This window comes from Vulpes lagopus, chromosome 5 (assembly GCF_018345385.1).
Source record: "Vulpes lagopus strain Blue_001 chromosome 5, ASM1834538v1, whole genome shotgun sequence".
NCBI lineage: Eukaryota > Metazoa > Chordata > Mammalia > Carnivora > Canidae > Vulpes > Vulpes lagopus.
Window position 1 is genome coordinate 14,403,347 of NC_054828.1, and position 18,448 is coordinate 14,421,794.

The following is an 18,448-nucleotide window of genomic DNA, read 5'->3' on the forward strand; positions in this document are numbered from 1 at the left end:
TTTATCCAAAATTCTAATTTAATTGGGTGACCTGTATTTTATCTGGATAATCTATTTATGGGGGATGGCAACAGAGAGAGTTGCCGCATCTCGGCCCTGGTAACACAGTCCCAGTGAGAGGCTGGCCTTTGCACTTCCTTGCCTTTTGGTTGGAGAACCAAAGCAGGCCCCCACATTGATCCCATTCTTGAAGGGCAGCTTTCCCCTCCCATGACAAGGACTGAGGACTGTCAATTACCAGCAGGGAGGGAGCAAAACTAGTAGAGAGTCCCACGGCCTACTGCCTGGGTCTCTTCTCCTTCTCACTGCGTGACCTTGGGAAGTCTGATCTCTGAACCTCACATTCTTCAGCTGTGAGACGGGATGATGGTATATCTTTTGTGAAGGGTCATTGCAAAGATTAGAGATGATGGCTTGGCTAGGGCTGGTACAGGGGCTTAACTTGTCATAACAGGCACTGAAATGGTAACTGTACTAACAATTAATTGCAATTACTAATTGCTGATGAATATAATGGTGCTGGAAGCCAGGGGGAAGGAAGCCACTTGGCATGCTTCTCAGTTCAGTTGGATAGGCTCAAGGGCTGTCTTCCAGAAGCCCTGGAGGAGGGATAGCTGGATGCTGGTAAACTGGCAGGCACTCTACTGTGAGGATGAGAAGATGAAGGCCTGGGTTGGTCCCCCCTAGACTCACTTGGGGGTGCTCACAGCAGAGACATGCACCAACCTATTGAAGAGACATGGCTTTGGGAAACAAAATCCTTACATATCCCCCCACCACTTCCTCTACCCCTAAACCTTTCCTTGAACAAGGCAGGCCCTGGCTGTTGCCAGTGGGGGAATGTAGGGGTGGAAGGGAGAGGGAGAAAGGAAAGGCCTAATGTCACCTTCCTCCTCACTTCGTTCACCAACTCACATAGGCCACCCAACACCACCTAGAGTGGCTCTGGACTTCTGGACTTACCCCTCCCAATTTGGGCACCTGGCCTGCTCTCCTGCCCCTCCCCCTTGCCTCCCTGGCCCTGGCCCTGGTGCTGGGGAAGGGGAGGGGCCTTGGGCATTCCCCAGCAGCCTGCCTAGTCGCCTGGAGACAGGCTCCGTTTTCCCAGGCCCGGCCCCTTTTATCAGGGAGACAATGTGCGCACACAGTGAGGGCCTTGTGTGGCACCCAAGCCCCAAGCCCTTTGACTTGAGGAATTTTTCAAGTGCTGACCTCTCTCCGTGAGGTCTTCCTGCTGTCCAATCCTGAGGCCTGGTGCCCCTGCTGCTTCCTACCCAGCTCTTTCAGGGAGAGAAGCAGGAGGTGGGGGGGGTAGGGGAACAGTGAAGAGCTGTCTCTCCCCTGGTAGAGTCTTCACCCTCTGAAACTGGCTAGAAAATCTGGGGGAAATGTCTTTGAGCAGAAGGGAATGTGGGGAGAAATTTGATAGATGCTTTTTCTTCTGGATTACTCCCTTCTCTGCTGATGCTGGATCTTAGTGGAGTCACTCTTCTCTCTGGGCCTCAGTTTCCTCATTGGTCTAATGATGACAGACTAAGATCACATTCCCCAAAAGACTGTTTCTATCAGAACAACATTCAGATTCCCAGGCACCACCCTACACCTTCTATATTAGGTAGAGTTCTTTGTTTGCAAGAAAAAGAAATAGACTTAGGCTGACTTAGTCAAAATGGGGATATATTGAATGTGGTAGGCTCACAGAAGCAAAAGAAAATATGAGGACCAAAGTCTCGGAGAGACCAGGACCCAGGGCTCCACGGGGATCTAGGCGGCTGGGACTTGTGGGCAGCCTTCTCTAGAGAAGTCAGCTCCTGCTTCCCTCCAGCCATGTGCCTTCTGCTCACATATCAAATTCCTGGGGAAGAACAAACCTGGCTGGTTCCACAGTGTGTCCTGGGACAGTCCAACCAAGACCATGTGCTGGAGAACTGTTTGGTTCCTTCAATGCAAATGCAAATGGAGGTGCTGTTGCTGGATTGGTACAGGACAGGCCACACTGCCATGTGCCCTTAGAACCACTGAATCAAAATATCTAGAGTGGAGCTTGGGAAACTGTATTGTTTTTAAATGATGATGAGCCAAGTTTAGAAACCATTGAGTTAGAAGACTTCTTTTCATGTGGCTCCCAACTGGTAGAGCCAGGAACAGTGGGGCCACCTAAGCAGGAGATCTGTTTCAGTTCAATATATAGAATGGGAAAGTCATCCAAAGATCAAGTGGGCTGCCCATTGGGAGTGAGCCTCTCATCATTTGCATGTTCAGGTACTGGGCTGGCCATTTGGGGAAAATGTTGTAGAAGAGCCCTGAGTATAAAGGGATTGACCTATAGCCCTTACAGGAGGCTTGAGCCTAAAGCTTTGTGTTTTTTCCTCTCTGCCTTTATGTCTCAGTCACTTCTCTGGTCTTGCCTTGCTTTTCTCTGAAGAGTTCAGCTGTTTACCTTGTGAATCTCTCCTCTCCCTCCAAAATGTGGTTGTCTTGCCCAGGTCCTCTGAATGACCTTTTCAGTGTAGTCCCTCAGATGCCATGCATGGCTTTCTTAGCAATAGGTGTTCCAGTGCTGGAGTCTACAGACTTCACCTCACCTCATGACAGCCTTGCCTTGGGGGAGGCAGGTCACTGGGCAGTTGCCAGCCTCATTACAGAATGTCTCTTCTCCTGGGGCCTGTGGAAGCCTGCCTGGGATGTGTTTCCTTGGCAGGAGGGATGCTGTCTGTGATGGCAAGAGAGAGGATGGTGTTTTGTGTTCATTTTCCTGACCTCCCACCTTGGATCTTCAGGAAGGGTAAGGATGCGGGTTTCCTGAAGATTTGCACTGAGCTAATTGCCAGCTTTACAGGACTTTGTTAACTTAGGAATTGCCTGTGCCACTACTTCCAGGCAGGATGGCCGGTGACTGAGGGGCAGGTGGTAGGAAAAGGCACAGGCATAGAGAAATATTTCCCTGCTATAAGGAAAACAACAATACATGCTTTATGACAAATGGTATCTGCCCACTTGGTTTCAGCTTCAGCAAAATGATGGCGCGTTGGAGACTGTGTTGGGTGTGAGAACTGGTGTCCCTTCTGAAGGTAGCAGCTGCAATTCACTCACTCAGTTGTTACCATGCAGGAGTAAAAGGCTGGTGTTGCCAAATCATTGATTTCTCAAGGGCAGCCAGAAATCTGAATTTTTTATATGAATTTACTATTTTGAAATTATAAGTATAAAATTTAAGTCCAAATTAAGACTGTGGACTTCATGAAGTTTACCAGTTGGTAACTTCTGATAAAGAAGACAGGAGTCAGGATGAATAATGCAGTCTAGCCCTTCTTCTGGGTCTGTCTCCCAGCTAGATGATAGGTACTCTTTTGTTTAGTGCAATACCTAAGGTCTAGCACAATGCTGGGCACAGAGTGAACCTTGGATAGATGAGTGGATGAATGAATGGATAAGTAGTTGTATAGATGGATGGGTGGGTGGGTGGATGGATGGGTAGGTGGGTGGATGGATGGATGGATGAATGGATGAATGGATGGACAGATGGATGGATAAATGGGTGGATGGATAGAGGGAGGGAGGAAGGATAGGAGGGAGGGAAGGAAGGATAGAAAATGACTTTTCTCAGCCTTTTTTCTTCTGTTCCCTGTCCTTTACACCTTGACAGGGCCCACACCCCCTTTCTAAATCAAACATTCGATATTCTCATCGTCCCCTTCTCATCCTCCTTATACCATCTAAATCCCTTTTCTGGAATGACCAGATATTAGTCACTTGCACCTTGTATGAATTACCTTTCAGTATATTACCTTTCCCATGGGCATTTCCCCAGGTTGGGCTCTTAGTAGATGCTCATTAAATGTTTGCTAAGTGAACGGCTTAGCTTTCTAAATGTTAACAAACTCCTTTGTGTCATAAAGATTGTGGACTTTCAGATATGTATAGGAATGAGGGTGACACAGTGTAGTGTCTCTGGTAAGGAAAGGGGTAAAGACTGAGATGACTGATATCTGTAGTCATGGAGAGTGGGTGGCAGATGACTTTGTTTGCCCTAAAGGCCTGTACTGGGGAGAAAGAGGAGATCCCAGGGAGTAGTCAAGGCAGGTTTCCATTATGCTAGACATGAAGCAGGAGTTCCATTTAGAGCAAGGAAGATACTGCTACTTCCTCCTCTTAGAGAAGAAATAACATGTCACTTCCCCGGGGACACACCCAACTGGCCTCAGCCCTCTACCCATCCTGGTGAAGGTCAGAGGGGAAAGGGATGAACATTAAATGCCTGCCATGTGTCAGGATGTGTCAGGGATATTATTCATGGGCACATATAAATGAAACAGGCTTGGGAAGGTTGATGCCTGTCTGAAGCAACATAAGGAAAGAAATAGCAGAGCTAGATGAGACCTAAGTCTGTCTCCAATGCTAGCAGTGCCCATCCTACCTCTTTACTTGGAAAAGAGAAGTTCCATCTTTCAGCCCACTGGTGGGCAGCATACTTGCTAGCACATTTTTGGCAGCTTCCCAGAGTCCTCCAAATCTGCATCCTCATTTAAGCCTTATGCTAACCCTGTGGGTAGTCTTCCTGTCCTTATTCTACAGATGAAGAGGTAAGGGCTTGTCCAAAATCATGTAGCATTTGCCCCAGCTGCCAACTCAAATCTAGGTCTTCTGCTCCATGCCTGTCGCTCATTTTTTTCTGCACCTTTAGGATATGCCCCAGGAGAATTCATCACCTCCCTAAGCACCCCAGCACCTACCCATTTTGTTTACCCTTGTCTGTGCCTTTCACACATACACACACAGCCAGACCCTCTCATATTCATCTTGGTGGCCCTTGGCCTTGACAAAGAAGAGGCCCCAAATATCGGATGCAAGGATGGATGAACTGGGCCACTTCACAAGGGAAGTAGCCCCTGACATTTAGACTAGACTGGGTGTACCTTTTTTGGGCTGATGTCCTGTGTGGTCATTGTCCATTTATGAGTCTCTCCCTCCTGTTAGGTGATAAGCTTCCTTAGAGCCTGCAGGCCCTGGCCCATAATGATGATCAATAAATAGGTGTTAAGCGTCTTCCAAAGCCTTCCCTGACCAACCTAAGTCAGATCTCCCCTACTCTCCACATCTTATCCTCTATCACTTTGTGCATTTTATTCTTAGTACTCACTATTTCTTTTTCACCTGGTTGGTTTTCTGACTTTTCTGGGAGCATGAGCTCCACAAGAGCAGGCACCATGTCAGCCTTTTCGCCTTATACCTAATAGGGTGCCTGGTCTGTATGAGGCTCAGTACATAGTGGTTACATAAGGGAGTGAATGGTGACCAGATCTACCCATAAAAATCTCCTTTCCTGTTACTGTCAGAAGCCGATGAGGGGACATTTGTCATACTCTGTGGCGTGGAGCTCTAGTTTCTTACCTCCATAGATCTTTATGAGGGTGCAAGGGGCCTGGCCATGTCCTTCCTCTGCCTGATTTCACTGGAGTTCCCTAATTGCAAGGTGGTATGGAGAGGCTGCCCCATCACTGGAGGATCCCCTCTGGGAGTGGGAAGGGGCCAGGCACATTAGCTATTTTTCAAGTAAATAATGGAGCTAGAATGGATCTCTGAATTGGACCTCTGTGTTCAAAAGTCCTGCTTTTGCCTCACCTCCATCCAGCCTAGGTGCCATGTGATTCTCCTCATCTTACTGACTGGGAAAGCCTTGAGCATGTCTGCCTCCAGTGGTTTCCTGCATGGTCCATACTCCATCTCCCCCTGCTTAAGTCCAGGCCATGAATAAGCAACCAATATGTTACATCAGAAACGTGAGATTCCCCTCCTAGGGCCAGTTCCCTGCATCCCTGCCCGCCCTCTCCCTACAGGGGTGACCTGTGGGAAAAGGGCTGTGTCTGAGACAGAACATTCCTGACCCCTCCTCCCTGGGAAGGGCATAGCCAAAACCCAGCCACATTGACTCTACAACCCAGACACATTTATTAGGAGGGTGCCACTTGGACACAGGTGGATCCTGTTTGTGCTAATTCTCCTCTTCCTTCTGCCCCTGCTGTCGCCATGAAAGAACTCAGTACCCACTCCTCATAAATCTCTCTCACACACCACATCCCGCCTCCCCAAACTTGGGATTTCCCACCCCAGGCAGCACTGGTTTTATAATATTCTCTTTCCTGGTGCCTCTGATGTGGCAGTAAAATATGAGACCACCCACAGAGAAGGAAGCTTACTGGAATCAAGAGTTTCCCCCACCCCCTTCCCAAGGCCAAGGCCTGAGTGATTGGCTGGGATATTCAGGGAGCTCATTATGAGAATAAACATATTAGGGCAGTAGGAAAAGGTCTGTATTAGGGAGACAGCCTTCAGGCACAGTGAGGCCATCAGTTTTGCCTGAGGTCAAACAGCCAGGCAGTTAGAAAGGCAGCAACCCCAACCCCCAAGGCATCTAGAATTCCAAACCATCCCTACCCTTCCCTCTGCCAGACAGAACTGTTCAGAGGCGGCTCAAGCCTGAATGAGCCCCCGGCAAGGAGGCAGCAGTCTGTGTGGCCTGTCAGGAGACAGACTTCTGACTCCCAGCCAGGCAGGGGGATGGACTGCCTGACCCCCAGCTTTAGCCCGAGTCCATCTGCCAGGCTCTGCAGTAAACATTCCAGAGATGGGCAAAACAAGTGTTTCTCCTGGGAAGGTGAGGCCTTGTGAAGGCCAGAGCTGCTTGGGTGGTATTGTTAAAGGGTAAAGTGCTCTGGGTTCTAGTTAGAATCGAGTTGAGGGCTACCAGTCAGTCATTCAGGTTGGACGCTGTACAAGGACCCCACATCATAATCAGTGCAGAATTGTAAGTGTATTACAGCAGTGTACCAGTAGATGACAGTAAAGTGTCTTAAGGACAGAGTATGCTGTGACTTATCCCTGGAAGACATTGTTCATTTACTCAGTGAGCAAACATTTGTTAAGCATGTGCCTTGTGCCCTGGCACTTTGTACCAGATACCGGATGCAGTAAGCATTGAGACAGTTTCAGGTTTCTAGAAGCTCACAGACTAGGTATGTGGGTGCAAGGTAAAAACAAACACCATGCAATCACAACATGGAATGATATGTGTTTTAATGGTTGTTAGTATAGGATGCTGTATGGAACCCCAAGGAGGAACCCCTAACTCAGCCTCATTGTGGGGGGGCACTCTCAGGGAAAACTTGATGGAGGAGGTAAGTGAAGATCTTGGAGACAGCCAGGCAGAGAAGAACAAGAAGCCATCCTAAGCAGAGAGAACAGCCTGTGCAAAGTTTCTGAGGCGTCAAATGTAGGATGAGGCTGGGGAATCACAGGAAGTTGTGTATGTCCATGAGGTGGGCAGAAAACCAGAGGAGAAATGGGCCAAGTCAACAGGGTCCAGATCATGAAGGACACAGAGGGTCTGAACAGAATCCCAAAAATCTTGAAGCTTAAGATCTAACTCACCATAACACTTAGAGATTTTATATGTCATTGACAGAGACTTCACCTGGAACGTGTGGGGACTGATCCCCACCATTTCTTCTCTCAGGGTTCATATTAGAGTCAAATAGGAGGAAGGATGTAAAGGTACTTGCAGGCCTTATATACCAACGGCATCTATTTATTATTATCACCACCCATCACTCGTTGCACTGATGGAACAGATCAATGTGATGTGAATCACATTTCTGTTTTGCAACCTCTGTGAGGGCAAGATTATGTTTTATTTGTGGATCCCCACCACATAATACCCACAGGCACAGAGAAAACATTTAATAGTTCTTTGTTGTTGATTCTGTGGTAGGCCCTGGGCTGTGTACTTTGGAGCTAAGAATGTGCAGGAACTGTTCTGAGTGCTTTTATGTATCTTATCTTGGTTAGTTTTTACAGCAACCCTGTGAGTTAGTTACTAGTAGTAACCCCACTTCCCAGGTGGGGAAAGTGAAGCACACGGAGGTTGGAGGTTGAATGAGTTACCCAAGGTTGCACAGTAAGTGGTAGAGCTGGGATTGCATCCATGTGGTTGCCCTGAGTTAGCTACACTGTATGTATTGCCTTGTTGCATAGAGAATCAGGTGAATTTATCACTACAGGCTTGGCTATAGATGTTATCAACCTTGACAAATGAGAAAACCATGACCCAGAGGGGTTAAGTACCTTGGCTTAGAACATGTGGTGAGTGAGTTGTAGAGCTCAAATTTTGCCCAAGTCTTGCTTTTTCAGGTGTACCAGTGATTGTTCTCATTAGTTACCCTCTGAGGTCTCTGAGTACTTCTTTTAAACCCAAGCTAGAAGGAACCTTGCTTAAGTCTGATTCTAGCCCTTACCAGCTGTACCCCTTCTGACAATGGAGGAGGTCTCTGCACGGGACCTTGTAAATGATACCTTAGACCATGCACTGTATACACAGAACCCTAGAGTTCCTTGCCCAAAGGGACCCTGGCCCAATTCCATGCCCTGTGGAGACCAGTTCCCTGATTAATCCTCCCAAGGCACAGTTGAGGGGGCATGAGTGAGGAAATGAAGCATGACACATAGGCTGGGCCATCCATGAGCCTGCACAAAAAGCCTAGGTGGTGCAGGATGGGCCATCCATGAGCCTGCACAAAAAGCCTAGGTGGTGCAGGACAGAAAGGAGGGTGGGAGGAGGATTAGGGAGGAGGGTAGAGACCAAGATATGGCGATCCCCATGTTGCCTTGTTCTGAGTAGAACCCTAAGAATTCCACGAAGTGTAAATTCTGATCCTTCCAGATCATTATGAAGTTGTATTTGTCAAGGAAGACAGAAATGTTTTATTTAAATGTTTGCTGGCTTTATATATCAATTATAAATATTAGACATATGATACATAGGCCTTCATTTGTTCTTTTGCCCCAGGCTCCACAAATATTAGAGGTGGACTTATCCCCGTGTCTGCAGTTGGCTGACGCTACCTTTAAAGGTTTGTGATAAAATTCACAAACTAGGTGGAAAGGTTCCCTTTGCATGAAGCCTCACTGCCCACACGTTTTGTCAAACACCATGCCTGAAAGAAAAAAGACCACATCTTCCTTTCAAGTCACAATAACAGCTCCTATCCCACTAAAGTTTTGCCTAGTTGACAGCTAAGTCTGTCAACATTGTGAGAAAAAGTAATGTTAATATTAGAGCTATCAGTCAGTGATTTGGGCAGTCTTGGAAAGAAATGAACTCCATTGTCATCAACTGAGTGTAGATAGAAACTCTTTGGAAGCAGGCAGACAGAAGTTTGGTCAGAGAATTTGTAGAAAGGATTCTTTCTTTCCAAATGAAAGGTTGAAAAAATAGCAACATGGATGTTCCAGGAAAAAAGAATAGGAGAAGAAACTAAGAAGATTGTTAGATGACTACTTACAAATTATTGATTTGAACTCAATCACATGACCACACCTAGCTGAATAGAGAGTTGGGATATTCATTCTTTTGTGTGTGTGTGTGTGTGTGCGTGTGCCAATCCATAAACTCCCTTACTTTGTGAAGGGGAGAATGGGTATTGGAATAAAGAGCTGTCTCTTTCCTAGAAAGGTTTATGGAAATGCTTAACACAGTGCTCAGTTTACAGCAAATGACTAAGAACTGTTAGTTTCTTCATACCAAAATCCAAAAGAGCAAATGGAAACTTTTATTACTTTTGTCTTATGTGTGGGAGGACATCTAAACCCAGAGTACCCCAACATATGCTGCTATTTTTTCAAGCTTGAACAAAAACATAGATGTGGAATTAGAAGAACAGGATAAAGTTCTTTAGGCAAAACATTTTGTCTCTCTGGGTTTTGGTTTTCTTTTTTATAGGTTGGAAATAATAATGCTTTCTTCATGTTGGTGGTTGGAAGCATTAAAGGAGAAAGGCAATATAGGTTAAAGCCTACAGCACAGTTTCACAGAGTAAATACTCAACGAGTGGGTTTTTTTCCCCATCTATCTCTTCACTTATTTATTCATTCAAATATTACTTGAGCTCCTACTGTGTGTTAAGCACTCTGGTAGGTGTTGAGAGTATTTGTTCTTTACTTCAAGAGGCTGTGTTATATAGTATATTGAGACAGAAGAATTAAACACAGTTACTGATTATAACTAATTATAATTGTAATAAGTACTATGAAAGAAGAGTATGAAAAGAGAATTGATATGGGAAGAGAGATGAGGGGGCCAAGATTGGGGTGCTTATAGAGAAAAAAATGGGCAAGTGGATGGATTTGGGAAATAATTAGAATGTAGAGTTAGTGGGTATGGGGAGAGAGAGAACAAAAATGATGTCTATGTTTCTCCCTTGAGCAATAGGTAGATGGGATGCCATTTACTGAGAAGATAGAACTAGGGGTGTAGAGGAAAGATGATGGAAAGATGGCTGGCTGGCTGGCTGGATAAAGGGACAGATGTGGGCTGCTTCATTGGACAGATTGACAAATGGACGAATGGGTGGACAGATAGATAATTCATGAAGTATATAGAGTGTAACTCACTAAAATAATAAAATAATTCTCATTACTTATGTAGGATTCTTTATCTCATTTGATCTTTAAAATAACCCTTAGAAACATGTCATGCAGGTATTAATATCTTCCTTTTACATATGATAAAATTGAGGCAAAGGGAGGTCTAGCCACCTGGCAGAACCAGAACCTGAGGCTCCAATCTTCCCATTCAGTATTCTTTCCCTTCTTGCACACAGTACATACAAATAATAAGAAAATCAGTCAAGGTAGGAGGAGAGAGCATGAAGGTACAGATGTGTCTGACATGCACTTCTTGGGGTAAGTAAGGCCTTTGGAAGAAGGAAGAAAACAGTAAAGCAGTCTGCACTCTTACTCAGTAGCTTTCTTCCTCTCTTTCACAGGACCAAGTATTTTCATGGAAAGAAGGTGAATGGAGAGATTGAGATCCGAGTGGAGCAGGTAGGTTGGAGCTAGGTCTTTTATGCTATCGCCTTGATGTTTTCCGTAGGGGAGTCATTCCCAGGAGCAGCCTTGATCCTCATGTTATGTGGCTACAATGAGTCAAGATTACCAGAAAATCCTGGCTTATACATGAGAGTTTTATTAAATTCCAGAGTCATTTAGCTTAATGGTTTTTGTTTTAGCAGCAGAACCTTTCTTCAAAGGAAATCTCAAGTAGGATGCCATTGTGCAAAATAGAGACAAGTAGAGACAAGAGAACTGATGAAATGGGCGCGGGGAACCCAAAAGTCTGTCTGCTCCGTCCTGCTCCACTTTCCTTCAATTCCCCCACAGCCCCCAAGGCATCTCCTTGGAACCACTGGAGCCAGAGAGCACAGTGGGTTTGAATCCTGGCTCTCTCATTTAATAGGTATGGGGCAGGTAACCTAATTATTCTATGCCTCAATTTCCTTGTATCATTGTTGGGATTAAATAATTTAAAACCTCAAAGAGTTATGAATATTGGCTCTAATATCAACATCCAGGCACCTCATTTATTGGGAAAGAAACACAGACTTGTTCAAGGCTACATAGGAAATCTGTGGCAGAATTGGGACTAGAACTTATGACCTCTAGATCTAGGGCTCCTCCCATTCATTCAGTATATGCCAAGCATGGTGCTCAGCCTTAGGAGAGCTAAGGCTCAAAGCATGGGCTCTGGAGCCAGACTTTAGGTCTGAATCCCAGTGCCACTCCTTACTAACTGCAACTTTGATTGGGCTGTACTAAGCTCTTTGCAGTTCAGTTTCTTCATCTATACAATTGGGTAATAATAGCATCAATTTCATAGGGTGGCTATGAGGATCAAATGAGTTAGTCTCTAGGTATTTGGAATAGCACCTGGCATATACCAGGCACTTAGTAAATGTTATTCATTTACCATCATCATCGATGTCATCATCATCATCATCATAAAAGACAAAGAGTTAAAAAAACAAACAAACAAAAAAAAAAGACAAAGAGTTAACAAGATAGACAAAGTCCCTACTATAAGATGAAGTCAGAAAAGTGCAATAAGAAAATAGAGGGTGTGACTTTTTTTTTTAGCATTCTTTGAGTTTAGTGTGTTAGAGGAACAGAAAGCCTTTCTGAGTATCCAATTTGAGTTGGCTTAGTATTAAAACACCTTAAACTTGAATTTCAATTTGATCCTGTGGCTTTCAAGTCAGTCCAATGTCTACTGGTTTTCCTTCCATGGCAAAGAGTAGGTTATTTTTGTTCACTTAACAAATATTTGTCAAATGTCTACTTTGCTAGTTCACTAATATGTGGGGAAGGAGGATATAGAAACAGAGGCTCTGTCCCAAAAAGTTTGTGGTTTAGGAAGGGAGGCAAGATAAGTCTTCACAGAACCTCAGTGCAGGTGGAGTCCAGGAAAGAGAAGTCCAGACTTAGTGCCAAGGGCAGCAGAGGCCACAGGGAGTAAGAATGGCTCTGAGGAGGAGGTGGTATTTAGAGGGCATCTTGGAGGATGGGTAGGATTTCAATAAGTGGATATAGCCACATGAAGTGTACATGAGATGGAGCAGTGTGAGCAAAAGTAAGGGGGCTGAAGAATAGAGTGTGTGGAATGGTGAGATTCCAGTTTGGTTGACTCCAAAATAGGGCACATCATCTTCTCCTAGCCCCAACTTACTTGTCCTCCCAAGTTACCTCTCTCAATAAAGAGTGTTACCCTCTACCTTCCCATTAGTCAGAAACCTGCACAGGCTCCTGGATGCTTCGCCTCCCTCCACCACTACACCCATTCAGCTACCAGAACCTGTTGACTCCACATTCCATGTCTCCAGTCCACGCACTTCTCTCCATCCTCATTACCTAGATCCTCAGCTGAACCATCCTCAGCTCTCATCCAATCTTCCTCATCAATAGCCTTCTAACTCTTTTTACCCACTTCCAATTTATTTTTATTATTAAAGCTGCAGTGATCTTTCTAAAAAACCAAATAGATTCTTTAAAGTGTTAGCTTTTTTTAAAAAAAGATTTTATTTATTTGAGAGGGAGAGAGAAAGACAGCATGAGCAGAGGGGAAGGGCAGAGAGAGGAGAGAAACAGACTCCCCACTGAGCTGGGAGCCCAATGTGGGGCTCGGTGTGGGCTTGATCCCAGGACCTTGAAATCATGACCTGAGCAGAAGGCAGACACTCAACTGACTGAGCCACTTAAGGCCACTAAAGTGTTAGCTTTTAAATCCGTTCCTCAAAGACTCTTCCTTTCACACCTTGATCTAAATCCGCTAACTTGGTTATTCCCTATCATAGCACCCAACTTGGCCTTCTTAGCCCTTATCCATATATTTAGGTGTGAAATTATTTGCATGAGCATAAGGACCATGACTGTTTGGATCTCACTTTGTTAAGTAGCACACGGCCTGGCACATACTAGAACTAAAGAAATATTTGCAGAATGAATGACTGATAGATTCCACAGATTCCAGGCTACTTGTCAGTTTCCAAGGGAGATAAATCATTGCTTCTTAATCCCCCTCAAAAATCTGTTTTTTTCATAAACCATCTGGTAAATGCTCAGTTGCCAGTTCAGCCAGTCCTGTCTCATCCCATTCATGAAAACCCCAGAGACATGTTTTAATTTTACCCATTTATCTCAATGATGCCCCTAGCCCAGCTTATGGGTATAAAATCTATAAGTAGGAGCATCATTGGGAATTGCCCTAAGAATAACTCACTCGGCTCTGGGGACACTCAGCCAATTATGAAGGCTACAGTCATACTGGAAAACATTGGCTAATTTAGCATCATCCTGATTTCTAGCCATCCCCCTCCATAGAAGCCAGAAGGCAAATTAGCCAAATAGCAGGTTATTTGGGCATTTTTCCCTCAAAGACATGCCTTCCTAAAGTCATCTTAGAGTCTGAAATGATTGTTTTTTCCCATATGGATGAATGGTTGGGTCACATAAGCAACCCCCCAGGAATCTCACACGTATCCTCTCACACTTAGGAAAAGTCTTAGGATGGAAGCCACTGTTTAGTCTGAGCTGGACTCACATTTTGGAAGTCTGTCTCCCAACTAAGGGCCAAATTAACCAGATAATTGCACTGTCTGGGTTTTGCTGGACAGAGCAAATGAGTTAGTTGTGGTTGGCCTAGAGGAAGCCTCCGCCTCTTCTCTCCAGCCTCTTCCCCCCAAGTTCAAAAACTGCTTGCCTCAGCACTTACAGAGCCAGGAATCAAGAAACCCTGGGGAGGCTGGGAAGGTGTGTGTGTGTGGGGGCTGCATCATGTTTCATTCCATTACCCAGAATGCCCTATTGGCTCTGTGGGGCCTCACAGCAGTGTCCTTGGAGGGTCTAAGACGTTTGGGCCAGGGTGGTTGACATGTCAAGTTCCTTTCTGTTTATATTTGAGCAGAGGGCCTTTTTCTCCATAGGTACAAGTCACCCCTCTATGGGACTAAACAATGAGGTTGATGAATGGATTAATATTGAATAGACTCAGTTCTGAGAGATGAGCAGACTAGGACTTGTTGGGACAGAGCCTTGGACTTCTTTCCTCTCTAATAAAAAAGACTGCGATTACAATGGTCAGTCTTTCCTCAGGGATAATAGAGGTACCAAGGCATAAGCAATGACAGTGTCCTGCTCTAACAGATGGAAGGAAAGACAAGAAGGTGAAGCATCTGACCTTGGCTCCAATGGAGGAAGCTGGACAAGCCACAGATTTACATATGAATGCCAGTGGCTCCCTTGGAGTCCTGCTCCCCCTGTGATATTGGAGTTGCAATAGGGTTAGGTCGATGTGTGCAGATCCCAGGAAAGGTTCTTGATGCAACTGCTATTCACCTTCTGCTCTTTATATATTTCCTCAACTCGGATGTCTTAGGGAAGCAAAGGTGGGATTTTTTTCCCTCAACATATGTAAACACTCTTATCATAGTTTGGCTATTGTGGACATTGCCGCTATAAACATTGGGGTGCAGGTGCCCCATCATATCATCAGTAGATTTGTATCTTTGGGTAAATGCCTAATAGTGCGATTGAATGGGAAGAAATCAGAGGGAGACAAACCATAAGAAACTCTTAACTGTAGGAAACAAACTGAGGGTTGCTGGAGGGGTGGTGGGTGTGGGGGTTGGGGTACCAGGTGATAGGAGGGCATGTGATGTGATGAGCGCTGGGTGTTATATGCAGCTGATAAATTACTGAAGTCTACATCTGAAACTAATAGATGTGCTATATGTTGGTTAATTGAATTTAAATTTAAAATAAATAAATAAAATAGTTTAAACACTCAAAACCATCATGTATATAATTTTGCATGCCCACTTCAGCTTTCCATCCACAGTTCTCAATGGGTCAACCTTTCTTAGAATGAATCTTTGCTGTAGATGTTATATTGACCATAAAGATCATGTGATATTTCAAGAAGTAGTGGTCAACAAGATAGAGAAATGGAAGTTGGATGTTAATTCAGATCAGTGAATTGGTAACAAGTTGAACATTACCCCCATTAGGAAATGATTACTTGATAGAGATATACCTTGAGAGAAATACATGTAATGGCAGAGCCCTTGGCTTTATTCTTCTACTTAATTAGAGACTTGTCAAATTATATTTGCTGATGACTTGAAGCTGAATAAGAGAATATGCCATGTTAAGCCTGATACAAGCGAATAGAAGGAGGTTGCAATATAAGGCCCTATGGAAAAACTCAGCTGAAGAGGAGCAAGATTAGGGAGACTTTGCTTATTAAAATCACAAAGAGGGGGAAGGGGATCCCTGGGTGGCTCAGCGGTTTACAGTCTGCCTTGGGCCCAAGGCGTGATCCTGGAGTCCCGGGATTGAGTCCCGCATCGGGCTACCTGCTTGGAGCCAGCTTCTCTCTCTGCTTCTCTCTCTACCTCTCTCTCTCTCTCTCTCTCTCTGTCTCTCATGAGTGAATAAATAAATAAATAATCTTTAAAAAATCACAAGGGGAAAGAAAAGACCTAAGATTTGAACAAATTCTTAATATCTGTAGAGGAAGTCTAATGTGGAGGTTAAGATTGTGACTTCAGAGTAGGAGGGACCAGAGATGGATCTCAGCTCTACCATATTTTTTTGTGTTGGCCTTCTATTTATAACATTTATATGCACGTTTTGTCATCTGAAAAATGAGAGTAATAATTTCTATCCCCTAGAGTTACTGTGTCGATTATATGAGTCAGTGTAAGTTATATGCTTAGCGTAGTTTCTGGCACATATGTTAGATGCTCAATAAACTATAGTTATGGTTGCCGTTCTCCCAAAACCTGATACCTCTTTAGGCTGTGTTATCAAAGTACAGCATTTAGAATCCAGGAATGTGCTGGTACATAAACACACATGCACACACACACACACACACACACACACACACCCTTACACCCCTACACATGTATACTGTCCTGGTCAGACGCTAGGGACAGATCCAGTTTTGATGTCACATCATAAGGGGGTATTCCACAGAATGCCTTGTGAAGAGAGTGATTGGAGTCAGGGGAATCTGACATCTGTGAGCAAAGGGGATCAGTATAAGGAACTGAAGATGTTTAGTCCAGAGACAAAGGTCTTTCAGAGAATCCCATCTACTCTGTGTAGTGTCTACTACCTGAATAAGTAGGTGAAAATGGTAACAGTTACCATATGTTAAGTACTTACAAGATCAGGCTGGATGTTTTTCATTGTTGAATTAGCACTATCATTGCCTCCATCTTAAAGAATCTGAGACTCAGAGGGAGTAAGTGGCTTTCCCAAGGTTGCCCAACTTAAAATTGGCAGGAGCTTGTCTTTGAACCCAGGCAGTCTGACTTCAAGGCCCTCCTATATTAATCCACTGCATTTTTCTGCCAGTGGTGCAGGTATTTAGAGCCATAATTGAATGTGTTGGTTAAGTCACATCCATAATCTTATTCCGGCCCCACCACAACCCTTTGAGATGGTTGCTATGACGCTCCCTGTTTGGCAGATGAAGAAAATGAGGCTCAGAAAGGTTCCATAGCTAATCTGAAATGAGTGATAAAAGTTTCACTTGTGAGTGTGCTGGAAAAACCACCCCAGATTGTCTCACTGGGGTTACAGTTCAGGCTAATAGTACTATTCTGCAAGAACATGGATTTCAACTTGGTATGAACAGAAACTATGAAGCAGTACTGAGTAATGATAAATGGGCCACGGCCCTTGGTAGGTGCAGAGTTCCAGTAGAAACTGGGTTGATGAATGTAGTGAATATTTTGTAGGAAATTTGGGTACCTAATTGGAGATAACCTTTGTTATTTTTCTCTTTTATTTATTTTTGGGGTAAAGATAATATATACAAATAGCAAAAGTTGAAAAGATTAAAAACGGTATCTAATGAAAAGGTCACTTCAACTTTGCCCCTACTAATCTGTTTTCCTTAACCATCCATAAACTTCATTTAACCATTATCGCTAATTCCTTGGGCACCTTTCTAGAGAGGTTTTAAGTGCAATGACCAAATATATGTGTATATGTATTTTCCTTTGTTTTTCATAAATAGTAGTTGGTTTGAAAAACAGAAACCATTGTAGGTATTTCGGAAGAAGATTTAATGGGAAGATTATTTATAAATGGTTCAAAAGGGAAAATCATATTACCCAGAGCCACAGCAGCCCTACATTCACTGCTGCTGTTGTCACTACCACCATGGCCAGTGGAGAGCCATGAGTCTGCCCTCCCACTGTGCTGCAGGAATTGCCACCAATCTGCTGTATCTGCAGAGGCTGTCAGTGAAGCTTCTGTAGCTACCACCAGAAGCAGAACAATTGCTATCTCCTTCTTAACCTGAACTCTTGCATAAATGGCTCCCATTGTTAGAAATTAACTGAAACCATGTGGCAAAAGCATCTGGGATATGTAGCTTTAGGCTTTCAGCCCCCATAGTGCAGGAAAGAGGGATGGGTGTGGGACTGAGTGGCAATCAACAGTGAGCAGCACAGTCCATTCTTTTAGCTGTTCAAGGTCCACACATATCCTTCTACATACCTGTACTGTTCTGAACCCTGACTTCTCACTTAATATACTGGTTGTTTCTTCCATGAGAGTATGTGCAGAGCTGCCTCATTCTTGTTAATGATTGCCCGGAGCACCGTCATATGGATATCCAGTCATTTATATTCCATAATTTTACTATAGCAAATAATGCCAAACCTGTGTCATTGCAGACGTCTATTAGCATACCCATAGGATTCCTTCCTAGAATTAGAACAACTGGTTCTAAGAGCAACGCATGCCATGAGTGCTGTCACGCACCTGGAATACAGGGCTTTCTGCAGCTGCTGGCATTGCTACCACCCTCAGCAGTTAGCTCTCTTCTGGAAGTGGCCCAGATGAGGACAGCTGCCTTGCCTAAGCTCACCTCTCTTTCCTGATGGCAGCTTCATTCAATGACTGGGCAATGCAAAGACCTTGCCCACTTACCCCAATTTGGGACAACTCTGAAGGCCCATCCCAGCTTCCGAGCTCTTTGTGGAATTGACAGAGGCCTTTGCTGAGGTAGCAGTGCAGCCTGACTTCTCCTTCTGCCCAGTGC

At 44.5% G+C, this 18,448-nt stretch overlaps 1 protein-coding gene across 2 annotated transcripts in view; it reads left to right on the forward strand.

Moving 5' to 3' along the window:
- Positions 1-18,448, forward strand: part of SYN3 (synapsin III) — a 456,205-nt gene that overhangs the window by 45,717 nt on the left and 392,040 nt on the right. For both annotated transcript variants that reach the window (XM_041755595.1, XM_041755596.1), the window contains one exon: positions 10,821-10,878. In XM_041755595.1, coding sequence (XP_041611529.1) covers positions 10,821-10,878 — 58 coding nt within the window. The remainder of the gene's footprint in view (positions 1-10,820; positions 10,879-18,448) is intronic.